Below are 15,613 nucleotides of genomic sequence, written 5' to 3' on the forward strand. Positions count from 1 at the left end.
CTTACAAGACACAAAATTAAATAGTTGGACCCAATAGGGTTCTAATTTCGAATGATTAAATAAAAAAGAAGTGCATTCGAAAAAAGAAGAAGGAAACTAGGTAAAAAAGAAGTGCCAACTTAAGGTTAATTGAGCTTCTTCACTAATTAATGATGTTCCTTGTGATATTATTAATTAAGGAGTTTGACTTGCCCATGCGTGAACTACTAGTATTTTACAATATATTTTGACCTTTTATAGAAGATTGTTTTCCATTTTAATATTACCAATTAAAGTTTGTACGCATCAATAAGAATTGCTTATATATAGTATCAGTAGATTTTGACCTATTAAATTAATTTCCAATTTTATAATGTTACCAATTAATGCTGGTCCTGCATAGACACTATAAATATCCCCAATGCTCTAATAGTTTCGTACCCTAAAACCTAAGGTTTTTTCTTTCTTCTTATTTGCAGTTTCACTTTGAAGAATTCAACTAAATGACAATGAGGAGCATTAATGTTGAACGATGCCTTTTCATGATTTTCTTGCTATTCTCTGGTATATATATCACCTCTCTTCTTTGGAACCATTTTTAATATCATGTTATAGTATATGTTATCTATAATGACACTTTACATATTGAAACAACCGAGGTTGTTATAGAGAAACTGTATATACCCTAGCTTCTAGTAGGTTATTTTCTATAATAGCACCTTCACTATATAAGCTATCTTCTTTCCTTCTCCCTTTTACTAAAATTTTGCAACGTCCATAATATTAAAATTATGAGTTTTTTTTTTTAATTTTTTTTATCGTCGTATTCAAATACTTGTGTACTTATACAATGTGATTGGTAGTACTTTACGTCAAAAATGTTAAGCACCCACGAACCTAAAATCCTGGATCCGCCACTCAGTCTATATATACCGTAGCTTCTAGCATGATCTCTTTTGGTTAACTTTTTTATGAATTTTTCCCTTAAAAAAGGATTGACTTGAATGTTCAATGTCAACTTGAATTCCGTGTATTCAAAGTTCAAACCCCGCCCAAAACCCCATTTGACCAAAAACGAACTTCACTTCACTTCATTACACACAGTTCCTTTCCAAAGCTCTCTTCAATGGCGTCACGCGAATTCGCAAAAAAACTATTCAGGTCCGACCCGTAAGCAATGATCAATCTTCTATCACATCTCCATTTTAACGACGATCATCTTTATCAACGAGCAAAAACTCTGTTCAACTACACCAAAAACCATTACCCAACTGCTCTAATTCTCAAACTCTTCGAAATGATTCAACGTAACCCTTTATCGATCACAGGTATTCGCTGTTATAATCTTCTTCGCGATCTTCTGCCTTCTCTTTGGCTCCGTTTTCCTCCATTTACGCATAAAGACTTAAAAAATGGCTTAAACTATCGTTTATGGCTTGAAAAGGATTATGAAACGCTTAAAGCTTGTGTTTCTTGCGTATCAAGTTTAGCCGGTTTGTTATTTCCTAAAAATGAATGGGATAATCTGTTTTACTTCATGTTTCGATACTTGGGTTCGAGTTCTTTGTATAGAAAATTGGGTGCTTTGTTATTATGGAATGATTTGATTCCTATTTGTCCTGAAGTTTTTATGCCTTATATTGATTTCTTGATTGAGGGTTTTAAAGATCTTATGCCTACTGTAACAGAAGATCATCGGTGTGGTGTTGCTGCTGCTAAGGCATCTGTAAAATTGGTTTTGTATTTGGGAAACACCGCGAATTATAGCAAGTTTTATGATCTTATGGGGTATGTAATGATGACTTTGTTTATGGCATTAGGTGAGGAAGTAATTGTGTGTAGTCTTCTTGAGGATTTGATAATTTTGGCCGGGGCGAAAACTGAGTTTTTTAAGGTTCAGATTGATGTTGTAATAGATTCTATGGTGAAAGTAGTAGAGAATTTGGAGTTAAAAGAGAGGACAAGGCAACTTGCTATAGAGTTTGTTTTAACAGTTGCTGAGGATGTTGTTTCTAAGTTGCTTAGTCAGCTAATTGTGATGTTAGTACATATTGAAGATGATCCTAATTGGGGAAATGCAATTGGTCTGATTTCTGAGGGTTGCTCGAAGGTAATACTCTCTTTGTTCCATTTTATGTAGTGCTTTTTCCTTTTCAGCAAGTATGTTCTGAAACTCTGATATGATTTGGACTAACAAGTGACTTGCTGAATTGCAGAGAGGAATGACAATGATGAAGGAAGCGACTCTGGCAACTTTAGCTTCTTTTGCTATTTCATCACAGGTACTTTTGTTTTCAGAGGTTCAAAAAGAACTTTCCTTTCGATGTTTTGGTGTTCTAAACTTCATTTGCCTGGGATATTGTAGGAGGACTCTGCGTACATATATGATTCGATAATGCCATATCTGAAAGTTATCTTAGTAACTGCTACTAAAGATACAAGTTACATGCTCCTTACCAAATCATTGGAATGTATTACCATGATCGCAATGGCTGTCGGAAATCTTGCAATCCTTGATTATGTTGAGAAGGTGAATACAGTTTATATCTGTCCATTCCTTTGTAGCAGGCATATTATAAAAGTTGACTGTGTTTCTTGGAACTGTCAAATAAACTAATACAATGAACTTTTTAGACTTAAAGTTAGAACCACATAGCGGTAAGCGATATTTAAACCATTAGATTCAGGGCAATGAAGTCATATCTGATTAGGAAATGTGGAAAGTAGTAATAAGTATTTGAATTTACCAGAGCAATAGGTGTGCATTGTTGTAAACTCGAGCATGGACCAACTTCATTCCTACAGCAACATCTTGTAGATACAGTTCTTATAGAGAAAACTGAAGGAAAAAAAAAAAGCTACTAACATCGGTGTTACTAATGATGTGTCATTTTAGGTCATTTATGCGCTCATATTACTGCAAGAAACTCACATGGAGGTAGAAGATCCAATGAGGAGCCTTTTGTTATTATGGAATGATTTGATTCCTTTTTGTCCTGAGGTTTTTATGCCTTATATTGATTTCTTGATTGAGAGTTTTAAAGATCTTATGCCTACTGTATCAGAAGATCATCAGTGTGGTGTTGCTGCTGCTAAGGCATCTGTAAAATTGGTTTTGTATTTGGGAAACACCGCGAATTATAGCAAGTTTTATGATCTTATGGGGTATGTAATGATGACTTTGTTTATGACATTAGGTGAGGAAGTTCTTGTGTGTAGTCTTCTTGAGGATTTGATAATTTTGGCCGGGGCAGAAACTGAGTTTTTTAAGGTTCAGATTGATGTTGTAATAGATTTAATGGTGAAAGTAGTAGAGAATTTGGAGTTAAAAGAGAGGACAAGGCAACTTGCTATAGAGTTTGTTTTAACAGTTGCTGAGGATGTTTTTTCTAAGTTGCTTAGTCAGCTAATTGTGATATTAGTACATATTGAAGATGATCCCAATTGGGGAAATGCAATTAGTGATGATGAAAATGCAGGGGAGTTGAGTATGTGTAGTTATGCTATGGAAAGTTTGGGTAGGTTAGCAATTGCATTTGGAGGATATGTGATTTTGCCTAGTTGCCCTGAGTGTTTGTTCAGCTTCTTGTATGATGAAAATTGGAGAATTCGTCATGCTGTTGTTACTGCAATTGGTCTGATTTCTGAGGGTTGCTCGAAGGTAATACTCTCTTTGTTCCATTTTATGTAGCGCTTTTTCCTTTTTAGCAAGTATGTTCTGAAAAGAATGTTATATTTCTGTATTAGGAAACCCTTTAACTTTCAACTTTCCGTCTTACCCCTAGTAGCATGTTCTTATTGCCGTTGAAATGTTATACTAGCATGTTTAGACTACAAGGTCTAAGGGTACTTTTCAGTATGTGTCAAAAGTAAAACACTGTCAAATAAGATCTTCTTAACTTTGAACTTTTCATTTTAACCTTACTGACATTGTTCATATATTGCCGTAGTAAATTTGTTGCATGTTTAGATAACAAGTGCTAAGGGTACTTTTAGTATGTGTCAGAAGTAAAACACCGTCAAATAAACTTTCCATTTTACTCTCAATGACATGTTCATATTGCGTTAGAGATGTCGTAGCATTTTTAGACTACAAGGTCTAAGGGTATTTTTTGGTATGTGTCAAAAGTAAAATACCGTCAAATAAGATAAAACAGAGGGAGTAGTTCAACGCTATTGTTTAGAAGGCTATTGAGAGGCGAAAAATGGGCTTACTATAGTTTTTGTATGTGATTTATGGTTTGGAAATTCCAGGCATTGTTGCAGGAGATGAGGCAGCTTGTAGAGACTGTTGTGATGCTAATTCATGATCCGCATCCCCGAGTGCACTGGGCAACAATTCATGCAATTGGTCAGCTTTCAAAGTATCTGAGCCCACATTTTCAAGAGCAGTATCATCAGCAGATCCTCCCAGCTTTGCTAGAAGTTTTAGATGATTTTGACAATCCCAGGTTGCAGGTGTTTCACATCTTCTTCTCTGTATCCTTCACATCTTCTTTTCGAAATCTATGAGATATATAGTATTTACGTCTGTAAGAGTAATGACATGATGTTAGTGTTTGATGACTGTGTTGCCACATTCATCTGGCAGCGGTGTACATGTATGTAAGAGTAATGACATGATGTTAGTGTTTGATGACTGTGTTGCCACATTCATATGATTTGGACTAACAAGTGACTTGCTGAATTGCAGAGAGGAATGACGATGATGAAGGAAGCGGCTCTGGCAACTTTAGCTTTTTTAGCTATTTCATCACAGGTACTTTTGTTTTCAGAGGTTCAAAAAGAACTTTCCTTTCGATGTTCTGGTGTTCTAAACTTCATTTGCCTCGGATATTGTAGGAGGACTCTGCGTACATATATGATTCAATAATGCCACATCTGAAAGTTATCTTAGTAACTGCTACTATGATAACGGCAATGGCTGTTGGGAATCTAGCAATCCTTGATTATGTTGAGAAGGTGAATACAGTTTATATCTTTCTATATCCTTGTTGCAGGCATTGTATAAATGTTGACTGTGTTTCTTGGAACTAACAAATAAACCAATGCCGTGAACATTTAAGATTTAAAGTTAGAATCACATAGCGGTAAAACAACATTTAAACCATTAAAATCAGGGCAAATGAAGTCATATTTGACTAGAAAATGCGGGAAGTACTGATAAGAATTTGAATTTACAAATGGAATAGGTGTACGCTGTTGTAAACTCCAGCATGGACCATCTTCATTCCTACAGCAAATCTTGTAGATACAGTTCTTATAGAGAAACCTGAAAAAAAAAAAATTTATACAGATTGAAACTATCAACATCAGTTAAGTTCGGAAACTACATTTACCAACGATGTGTCATTTTAGGTCACTTCTGCGGTCACTTCACTGCAAGAAACTCACATGGAGGTAGAAGATCCAATGAGGAGCCTTTTGTTACAAGTATGTTGAAACACTTAGAATTTTGCTTTTCTGTTTTTGGCTAATTTATACCAGAGAAAATTATTGTTTTTTCCACTTGATTATGTTGCAGGCATGGGGTAGACTATGCAAATGCTTGGGGGCAGATTTCCTTCCTTATCTGAGTGTTTCCATGCCCGTTGTACTAAAATCTGCTCAGCTAAAGAATTATTTGAGTGTTTCCAACAATTCAGATACAGAGGATTCTGATGATGAAAGGTTGAATCTTCTTAAAACACTCGGGCAAAATTTCACTGATAATGCATGTCATATGTATTAGTACTAGGTGTGCATGTAGATGGTTGTGCATTTCACGTAAGTTGCTTATTTTAGTGACTGAGACAATGGTCCCAACATTGTGTCACAAAGATAGTTTGAGAAATGTTGATTTCAGCAAGTAATAAAGAGAAACAAAGTCACTAAAATAAGCAACTTATTTGGCATAAATTTATTGAGGATGTCTTCATCTGATATATAAATATGTTCTGTAGCATGATTAAAGTCACTTCTGGGAATAAAAAGATCGGTATAAGAAGCGCACTTCTGGAAGAAAAAGCCTTGGCCTGTCATATACTATGCTGCTTTGCAGCTGAGGTAAAGAAAGGGCTGCATTTATGGGTTAATGAGGTATGTCTTGAATAATTACAATTAACAAGGATTAAACTTGTGGTTTCTATCACATGAAGATGAAAATTTCTATCTAACTTGTGGTTTATACAGGTTGTTAGTGCTTTAGTTCCAAATCTTACCTTTAAATCCAGCGAAGAAGTAAGAATGGCTGCCATTTCTGGTAAATTTCTACATGTCTTTCTAATCATTCCTTTCAGGCATTCTGAACTTTATCTGATGTTTTGCTAAATTGGATTTACACCTTTTGTAGCAATGCCATTACTGTTGCATTCAGTTGCTTTTGCTGTGAGGAAAGGGCTTCCTGTAACAGGTTGCGGCAAGCCCCCAGTTCAAAAGCTATTTGACAGCATAATCCCTGCTTTGCTTGATGCATTACAGAAGGTAATTAACCTAGAGTTGCAGCAAAAGTTTAATCAAATATCATATTGATACGATCTTTTAACGCTACTTTCCCTTTAGGAGTCAAAGGTACAAATTCAAGCAAGACTATTGGACGCATTCAACGAAAGCATTCAGGTCAGCATACTATTTTCTCTTCTGTATACTATTCTTAGCATGTTTTTCCCTTGAGCTCATACCGCAAAACAGAAAGAGAGAAAAGGGTAAGAGAGCGCAACGATTCAAGGGAGCAGGAACTGCTTAAGGAGGAAACTGAGCAACACTTAACTATATGTAGAAATGTTAGTGTTTTATCTCAACACAGCCTATAATATATATATATATATATATATATATATATATATATATATATATATATATATATAACAGGATCTTAGACTTACCTTTGTTAGTTTCTCTGTTTCCTAAACTCAAAGCGGCATTTGCCTGGGAACTATGGTGAAAAACCTCAAGGCATCATTCTTGCCCCTTTTTAACAAGTTTTTGCCTCATGTATAACTTGTGTGGGTAAGTTACTCTCTCTATCATGTACTATATATGTAATTCAATTCATGACACGTCCTATTGAAGCATCAAAAGTGACTAAATTGATAATAAACTGTCATTTAAACCAGTCTATTGAGAAATTATATGGTGACACTTTTATGGTTTCCTTGACATTACACATTTCCGTTTCACTATACTCCTCTGTGGAAGGGGAGCCTTGGAGCAACGGTAAAGTTATCTCCGTGTGACTTATAGGTCACGGGTTCGAGCCGTGGAAGCAGCCTTTAATGCTTGCATTAGTGTAGGCTGTCTACATCACACCCCTTGGGGTGCGGCCCTTCCCCAAACCCTGCATGAATGCGGATGCCTTGTGCATCGGGTTGCCCTTTTTATACTTCTCTGTGAATTTCCCTTAACTTCTCTACATACTTCTGTACAGAGTAATGATAGAACAGCAGAAGAAAGAAGAATTGTAGTGCACCTTTTCTGTGATGTCGCTGAGCAGTGCCGAGAAGATGCATTCAGGTAAGTCTAGTCTTTTGTGATTTCAGTGTCTTATTAGTCAAGTATTAGCACAACTAGCTTTAGCTGAACTTCATTTTTGATTCCTTAAAAGCAGGTACTATGAGGAGTGGATACCTCTCCTGCTTAGAGTTTACGATCATAACAATCCAGATGTTCAGCAGGTTTTATACCCTACTTTTACAGTTGTTTCCTTAGAAAATCAGTCGTATATACTTCAAATCTGACATTCTATATTTTTCAGCTAGTGGCAACTGCAGTTGGTATTTGTGCTGAATTCGGAGGCGATATCCTCAAGCCTCATACTATAGGTAATTTGTCCATTATAATATGCTTAAGATATTTATTTTCTCCACTAGCAGGACTGACTTAGCTTTTTAATGTTGTTTCAGTAATATTCAATCATTTAAAATCTGTAATGGAGCATCCCAATGCAAAATGCCCGGATAACATCATGGCTTACGAGGCTGCCATTTCTACCTGTGGGAAGTTAAGCCAGTTTGTCTGGGAAGGCATTTACACCTATAAGGTTTCTCTCTTGCTACTCCTTCCCTATATCATTATTATAAATAACACACATTCAGTTTGCACTAAAACATAACTTCATACGCTAGAACACACAAACACTCAACACAAATTTACGACTTCTCTTGTTAAATTTGTGGTTTATTGGATGACATATTATAAACTTTCTTGTCTTTCTTGATTTACGAAACTATTTTACGTGGCAGTTTATCTTGCTTTGGCTAAGCCACTTACCAATAAGGTGTAACTTGGATGAGGCTAAAGTCAGTCACGAACTGCTTTGTTCGGTGATGGAAACGTAAGTTTTTTTAGTTGAGCAATAAGCAATAAATGATTATAAACCTTCAACATTTCTTATGCATTGTTGGCATTGTGCCTTGTTCTATCAGGTCAAGAGAAGAAAATTATTGGCCCTCAATGATCTTATATACCGAAAATAATAGCAATTTTTGCTGAGGTAGTATTTCCTTTTCCTGTACCCTTAATCCTAAAATTTTGCCACATTATTAGTTAACTATACTTGGTCACTAAGGTATCCTCCATTTCATATATTGTCTTTATTCCCAGGTTTTATGGGCAGGGAACAATTTAGCAACAGAAGAAACTATCAGGCGAATGATCAATCTATTGAACAAGTTCCAAAGGGAACATCAGCCTTCTGTCCTGTCCAACATATATGCAACATTACCTATACCACATCAAAGCATTTTGCGCACTGTCTTGTCCTCCATATAAATTGTTTGTGCATTCTTTGAGTAGATACATGTATAGAACACAGAAGTTGCTAACAGTAAAAGTAGCAGACTCAAACTTGTATAGACTGAGAGAGATCCCCCCCCCCCCCCCCCCCAAAACCCCATCCCAAATCTTCCTCCTAGTACTGTAAAGAGTGCGATTGTATACAACGGATGAAGTATGAGATTTTTGTGTTTGAAAGGAATTTACCAGATTTTATGAAAATAAGATCTAAACATAGATGGAATGTTAATACAAGTCTTTCTGCTCTATCTTGTGCTATATTTGAGGTGATTTTCTGTCATGTATTAACTTCGAATTGCAATTTAATTTAACCTCCTTTATTTAATCATTCATGGTAAGAAGTCAAGTTGAACATATAATTTTAGGTTTCCATTCTTAGTTACACTATCAATTTTGGCAAAAGCTAGAAAAAATCTAAAGTGAAAAGGAACATAAGAGGCGGATTTCTGTGGATTTGGGGACTTTAGACATTGCTATGTATTATCATGTCAAATATGAAACACACACTAGGTTTTCTTCTCTATGAGACAAAGAGACGGAAAAAGTTGTCCCATCGGAGACTTTCGATAAAATTGGAACGAAAGAAAAAGCAAAAGTTAAGACAGAAATGTGAAATTGCATAAATCCAAATTCAATGAGCTTATTGTTCTTCAAATTACCTGTTATCGTTGTAGCTTGTGTGTACTTGTTTGGAAAGAGAGCATCTCTTGTTTCAGAAGAACAAGAAACTTCCAGTTTCTTCGTCAATTCCTTTCGTTTCCGCAAAAGGCATTCATCTCTGAATTCTCAATTCATTATGAAGTACATAGAAAAATCACTCTCATTCCAACAACGTGGTATCAGAGCCACGACAAATAATGGTACGCTGTCTTTTCAGTACCCTGTCTTTTCAGTACCCTGTCTCACAAAAGATAATTATGAGAAATGGTGTACGTATGAAAGTCATTCTTGACTTTCAGAATGTGTGGAAAATAGTAGATAGAGGATATGCAAAATCCGATAACGAGAAAGCTCTGTCTCAAAATGAAAAAGATGTCTTGGCAAAGACAAGGAAGAAGGATCAACAAGCCCTCACGGTCATTGGATGATGTCATGTTTGAGAAGGTGGCAGATGCTACCATCTCAAAGGAAGCTTGGGAGATTTTACAAAATTCTCTTCAAGGAATTGACAAGGTGAAGAAGGTAAAACTTCAAACTCTAAGGGCTGATTTTGAAGTTTTAAAAATGATCTTGTTTTTGAAATTGAATTGGATTGAAGAAGTGCGCTTAGAGCTTATTATATGATGCGTTAAAGTGCTTAGGAGGATGAACCAATATTCCTAAATATATCATACCCGTACCTTAGCCCACGTTACAACTAAGATAAAGTCCTAATTGATTTTAGACTGAGCAGGCTACATTAGTAGAGATTTACATAACGGGCAAACATATGGTACTTTTTGTGTGCATGTGAGCTTGAGAGAGTGAGTGATTTCCTCTATTGTTTGAAGTCCTTAAATTACATTCGAATTTTATTTGAGTGTGTGGACTATTTCTCTGTGATTTATGGTGAGGGCACATGTTTCATGATAGATTGGTGACTTTATTAAGCTCTTCCGTCAGAGTGAGTAAGTTGGCCTGAAAGTAGTTATGCTAGGGAGTCAGTTTCTGAGGTTGAGATGTCCCGAATTTGCTATTTGATTGGTTTGAACTGTACATTAGCGTGCTAGGCATGGTTTTAATATGGGGAGGAAAGTCCAAGAATGCATATGCAAGGGGCTAATTGTTGGTATTAACCAAAGTTATGGGTACTTGAGCTTAATTGAAATATGTGGCATGATAACGATAAACTTAATTGTGTTCGGTCCATTATAGGTTGATTTTACTTTGCTCGAGGACGAACAAAGGTTTAAGTGTGGGGCTATGATGTTGGGAATATTTCTATATGTTTTAATATTACTTTACCCATGTCTTAACCGCTTTTTAGTGCTATTTGATCTTTAAAATACCCAACATATGTTAATTATTGATTTTATGACTAACTAAGTTATGTGTGATGATTTAGGGTGTTTGGAGTGCAAAACTATGAAGAAAAGGATGTTCCAGCTATATGAGAAGAGATTGGATGCGTCGCATCCAACGTCGGAAAAATCATATTTGATGCACCCTTAGCAGTGAAGTCGGGCCAAGGCATCCGCCTTAGCATCCGCCTTAGCATCCGCACCTGGGCATAGCAGAGATGAAGGAACAAGCATGCAAAGCTGAAGAAGTGGAAGCTGAGGCGGATGCGAAGCATCCATCCCAGCATCAATCCCTGAAGCTGAATCAGGTTAGAAAAAGGAAAACGTCAACCCACGACCCATGTACGCACTATATAAGCCAAAAATACCTCTTTTAGGTCATCTAACACACTGGAAATCAAGGAGAAGCCATCACAGAGCTTGGAATCGCCGAAATTCATCTTGAGTTCTTCTTTTCCTTTCTTTTGTTGAATTTATATATTCTTGGGAATTGATTGAGATTGCTACCATGACTATGTGTGGCTAAACTCTTTTATTCTGGGTTATGGTTTTACATGAATGTTGATATTCGAATATTGATTTGACGAGTTAATTTATCATATTAGGTTGTTTATTCATATCCTGAGTTTAATTATTTTACTTCCTAGCTAACAGTGAAATACTATGTATGAATCTTGAGCTGAACTTGAAAGAGGTAATTCTTGATTGCAATAAGATTGAATAGAGCGCGATCTTAAACCTAGTCATTGGGGAATTGATTTGCGAATACGGATAGAAATATACCTATTTGCCGTGCTTAGCCAATTGTGCAAGAGATTGCTAATGCGTTCTTTTTATCTCTAATATCATAGGAATATAGGGTTTAGAATAAATTGAATAGGCTAGTAGAAGTTGTCAAATTTCTAGTAGTATTATTGTCCTTGCAGGTTAATAACCTAAATAAATTAATAAGTCGAGTTGATTGAAGAATTCAACAGGATTGTTACATAACCATGACCCTGAAAATATTATTTCTCATTGAATTAAAGTCCTTCGTACTAAGTGTGCTAGTTCATTAGTTTTTTGTTTACTTGCAATTATAATTAGTAGGATTAATCAACAAAAACCATCGTGAAATTGTTCTTGACTCGATAAATTAGAATTCGCTTGATTTGGTTGATAATTAATCATAAGTCCTTGTGGGAATGATATTCTACTCACTCTTTATTACTTGATTGACCGCGTATACTTGCGTGTGTGATTTTGGGCAACAAGTTTTTGGCGCCATTGCCGAGGACTTCGAAATTAATTGTTTCACTAGATCAAGCCTTTACTACATATCAAGTCAAGTTTTTATTTTTATTTTTGTGTTTTCTAGTTTTAGTTTAGTTTATTATATTTTTACTTGTGTTAGATGGCATATTTTAATAAAAAATGGTTGAATATTGGTTATTCCAATTGCCCTACTGTTAGAAAACACTAGGCAAAACTGTTGCATGCCAAAGTAAAAATAATAACGAGACTTCCCAGGTATGGTCTCCAAGCCTCAACTTTGTACAGTATTAATTGTTGAGAATTGGATTTATATTTCGGTACCACACATGAATAATTTTAAAAAACTTGGAAATTTATAGGGGATAATATATTTTCTATCCAACGTTTTAATTGAACCTTGTTACTGATAGTTTTCCATGTTACATCATTAGACTTTAAACTAATATGTTGTATAGAAGAGTTGATTATTAGCTAGCTCTTTAATACCAAAGTAAAAATAATAACGATACGTCGGGCAAATTTCTTCTCTTCTTGTGTTTTTATGTATCCAAATATTTTTTTTTTCAAGTACTCTGCTCCACCACTCAGCCTACGCTTAACATCTCTAGTCTTCTACCTCAGGTTTCTAGCTTCTCCTCTCTAATATGACTTAAGGAAATAATCCAAACTATTAAAATCCTTAATGCAAGTAAAAATACTCACAAAAATTAAAATTTTGGATATTTTCTGATGACTTTGTCTTCAGCATGTGTCTTGCTTATATCGTAGAGGTCTAATCCAGCTTATGTTACGTAGAATGGTTTTTTTGTTTTTGAATTTAAATCATTATAGAAGAATTAACCTTTAATCCATTTATAAGATGTATATAATTAGTATACCATCTATATACGGGCCAAAAAAAATAAATAGTAAAATCCAGTGGCTCTTATGTAAAGATGCTATATTTTAAAGTACATCGCATAAATTGTATATGCAAGGTACTGTTTAATAAAAGTGTTTAGGGTTTTACTAAAGTTAAAAATCAAATTCGGGGGAATGTCTCGTTAGTTATAACTAACCATTCAATTAAACAATTAGAATTTGAGATGGATGTGCGGGTACACCAAGTTAGATAGGATCAGAAATACGGTTATTCGCGATAAGGTGGGTGTGACCCCTATTGAGGACAAGATACGGGAAGCGCGACTTATGTGGTTTGGTCATGTGAGTAGGAGGAGCACAGATGCACTGGTGAGGAGGTCTGAGAGGTTGATATTAGAGGACCTATGGAGATGTAGAGATAGGCCAAAGAAGAGGTGGGGAGAAGTGACTAAGCAAGACATGGCACAACTTCAGCTAACCGAGGACATGACCCTTGATAGGAAGATATGAAGGCCGAGGATTAGGGTAGTAGAGTAGGTAGTCTAGAGTATTCATAACAGTAGTATTGACATGCAATCTCGCTTTCTGTTGGTAGTAGGTTTTTATGACTAACCGTTGTTTTCTTTCATTGTTGATCACCTTACTGTCTTGTTGTTTTTAATCTGCTTTTATATGACTTTTTGGTACTGTCCCTTCTTATCTATATTTTCATTAATGTGGTGCTTATACTTTCCTGAGCCGAGGGTCTATTGGTGTCACAACCCAAAATCTCACATGTCGTGATGACGCCTATCTCAATACTAGGCAAGCCGACAATCTCAATAAAATACCATATCTTTTAAATTTGAAAATATAATATTTATATTCAACGGAAGAAATCTCGCAAATATAGATATAAACACTCCCCAAACCCTGTGTCACTAAGTACATGAGCATCTAATATGAATACAAAGTCTGACTGATAAAAACACCGTCTGGCAGTAAAGAACAATACAATAACTAAGTGAAAGAGAGAATCAAGATCATCGGACGCCAGGTAACTACCTTGATAGTCTCCAACGGATAGCACTCTGAGATCTAACAGTCGCCGTGTCCGAAAGCACCTGGCTCTGCACACGAGGTGCAGAGTGTAGTATGAGTACAACCAACTCAATAAGTAACAAGACTAACAGCTGGGCTGAAAGTAGTGACGAGCTCCGGTGGTACAGTTCAGTACATAAATAATGGTACAGAAATATAGGCATATGATGGTAGGCTATAATTATGTAATTTAGTCGCTTATCGTACTCTAATTCACTGCACTTTGATTGAGTTTGAGCTTTAATCGCTAGTGTTTTGCACTAGTTGTGTGTTTTATGCCTTGTAGGAGTGATTCCAATCTATGTAGATATTATTGTAACGATCTAACCGGTCGTTTTGACTGTTAGAACCCATTTTCCTTAAATAAAACTTTTCGTATGTGTTTTTAATGATTTATGACTTGCGGGAATAGTTGGTTAATGATTTGGAAGTGTTCGGGTTGAAATTATAACATTTGGTTCCTTAAGTTAACCTTAAAAGGCCAAGTTTGACTTCAGTCAATATTTTGAGAAAACGACATCGGAATCGGGATTTGACTATTCTAATAGGTTCGTATGATGATTTTGGAATTGGGCGTATGTCCAAATAGGGTTTTTGATAACCCTGGAGCGTTTTGATGCTTAATAGTAAAAATCAACTATTTGAAGGTTTAAAATTCTTTAAATTTGGTTTGCAGCAGGATTTTGAGTAATTGAAGTCCATTTGGAATTCTGAGTTTAAGTATATTTCGGCGCATTGGAAGTGAATTGAAGAACTTGAAATTCTTAAGTTTGAATCAATTTGGTTTAGGGTATAATTCTTAGATTTGATGTTGTTTTACGCGTTCCGAGAGTTCGAGCGAGTCCATTTTATGATTTCAAACCTGTTGGTATATTCGGGCGGGACCCCGGGGCCCCCGAGTGTTAACCGGACGAGGCTCGGATCAACTTTGGAATTCTGAAGAAGAACTGAAGCCTTCTGTTTCTAGTACGTTGGCACCTGCGCTTGGACAGCCGCAGGTGCGACTCTCGCAGATGCGAGGTTCATGCGCAGAAGCGTAAAAAGGGAAGCGGAGGCCAGTGCCGCAGATGCGGAATTTTGGCGCACCTGCGAACGCGCAGGTGCGAGGCAGTGCACGCAGATGTGAAAGGGGGCAGGCGATCGAAACTCGCACCTGCAAGGATTTTTCCGCAGGTGCGAAAGCCGCAGGTGCGGTACCCCTTCCGCAGGTGCGAAACCACTGCTTGGCAGAATGGTTTAAAATCGGGGCTCAAACATTTTGAGCCCATTTTTTCTCCATTTTCGGGTGATTTCAGATCTTTTGAGAAGGGAGTTCAACTAACAACTTGGAGGTAAGTTAATTCTACACCCCTTGAGTTAAATACATAGATTATAAGTAGATTATAACTAGTAAATCTTAGAAATCAAAGATTTAGATGAAAAACATAGATTTTTATAAAAATAAAATTTTAACCACGTAAATAGTATGGAATTGAGTGGAAATTATATATTTAAGTTCTTGAGATTATAGGTAACGTTTTCATCTGAAAATTTCCAGAATTCGAGCACGTGGGCACGAGGTGAATTTTAGGAATTTTACCATTTTGGATAAGGTAATTTATTTAATAGATAAATTTCGATTCATTTAGCATATATTAATTACTTTGTATAATATTTGGATAGTTTTG

At 36.0% G+C, this 15,613-nt stretch overlaps 3 protein-coding genes across 3 annotated transcripts; all 3 read left to right on the forward strand.

Annotated features, from left to right (window-relative positions):
* The first annotated feature begins 1,156 nt into the window (after positions 1 to 1,156).
* LOC138893212 (uncharacterized) lies at positions 1,157 to 3,357 on the forward strand. Its single transcript, XM_070176988.1, has 5 exons — positions 1,157 to 2,089; positions 2,196 to 2,261; positions 2,345 to 2,509; positions 2,876 to 3,144; positions 3,273 to 3,357. Exons 1-5 carry the CDS (start codon positions 1,157 to 1,159, stop codon positions 3,355 to 3,357), a joined length of 1,518 nt encoding a protein of 505 aa, XP_070033089.1.
* A 1,184-nt stretch (positions 3,358 to 4,541) lies between these two features.
* Positions 4,542 to 8,311, forward strand: LOC117275973 (uncharacterized). Its single transcript, XM_070176989.1, has 14 exons — positions 4,542 to 4,580; positions 4,673 to 4,738; positions 4,822 to 4,941; positions 5,338 to 5,412; positions 5,504 to 5,649; positions 5,922 to 6,057; positions 6,151 to 6,220; positions 6,311 to 6,441; positions 6,520 to 6,617; positions 7,180 to 7,470; positions 7,565 to 7,631; positions 7,712 to 7,778; positions 7,860 to 7,996; positions 8,199 to 8,311. Exons 1-14 carry the CDS (start codon positions 4,542 to 4,544, stop codon positions 8,292 to 8,294), a joined length of 1,539 nt encoding a protein of 512 aa, XP_070033090.1. The 3' UTR covers positions 8,295 to 8,311.
* Positions 8,312 to 10,969: 2,658 nt separating this feature from the next.
* LOC138893213 (uncharacterized) lies at positions 10,970 to 13,376 on the forward strand. The gene is made up of 2 exons (XM_070176990.1): positions 10,970 to 11,059; positions 13,083 to 13,376. Exons 1-2 carry the CDS (start codon positions 10,970 to 10,972, stop codon positions 13,374 to 13,376), a joined length of 384 nt encoding a protein of 127 aa, XP_070033091.1.
* The last annotated feature ends 2,237 nt before the right edge of the window (positions 13,377 to 15,613 follow it).

Source organism: Nicotiana tomentosiformis, chromosome 5 (assembly GCF_000390325.3).
Source record: "Nicotiana tomentosiformis chromosome 5, ASM39032v3, whole genome shotgun sequence".
Taxonomy (NCBI): domain Eukaryota; kingdom Viridiplantae; phylum Streptophyta; class Magnoliopsida; order Solanales; family Solanaceae; genus Nicotiana; species Nicotiana tomentosiformis.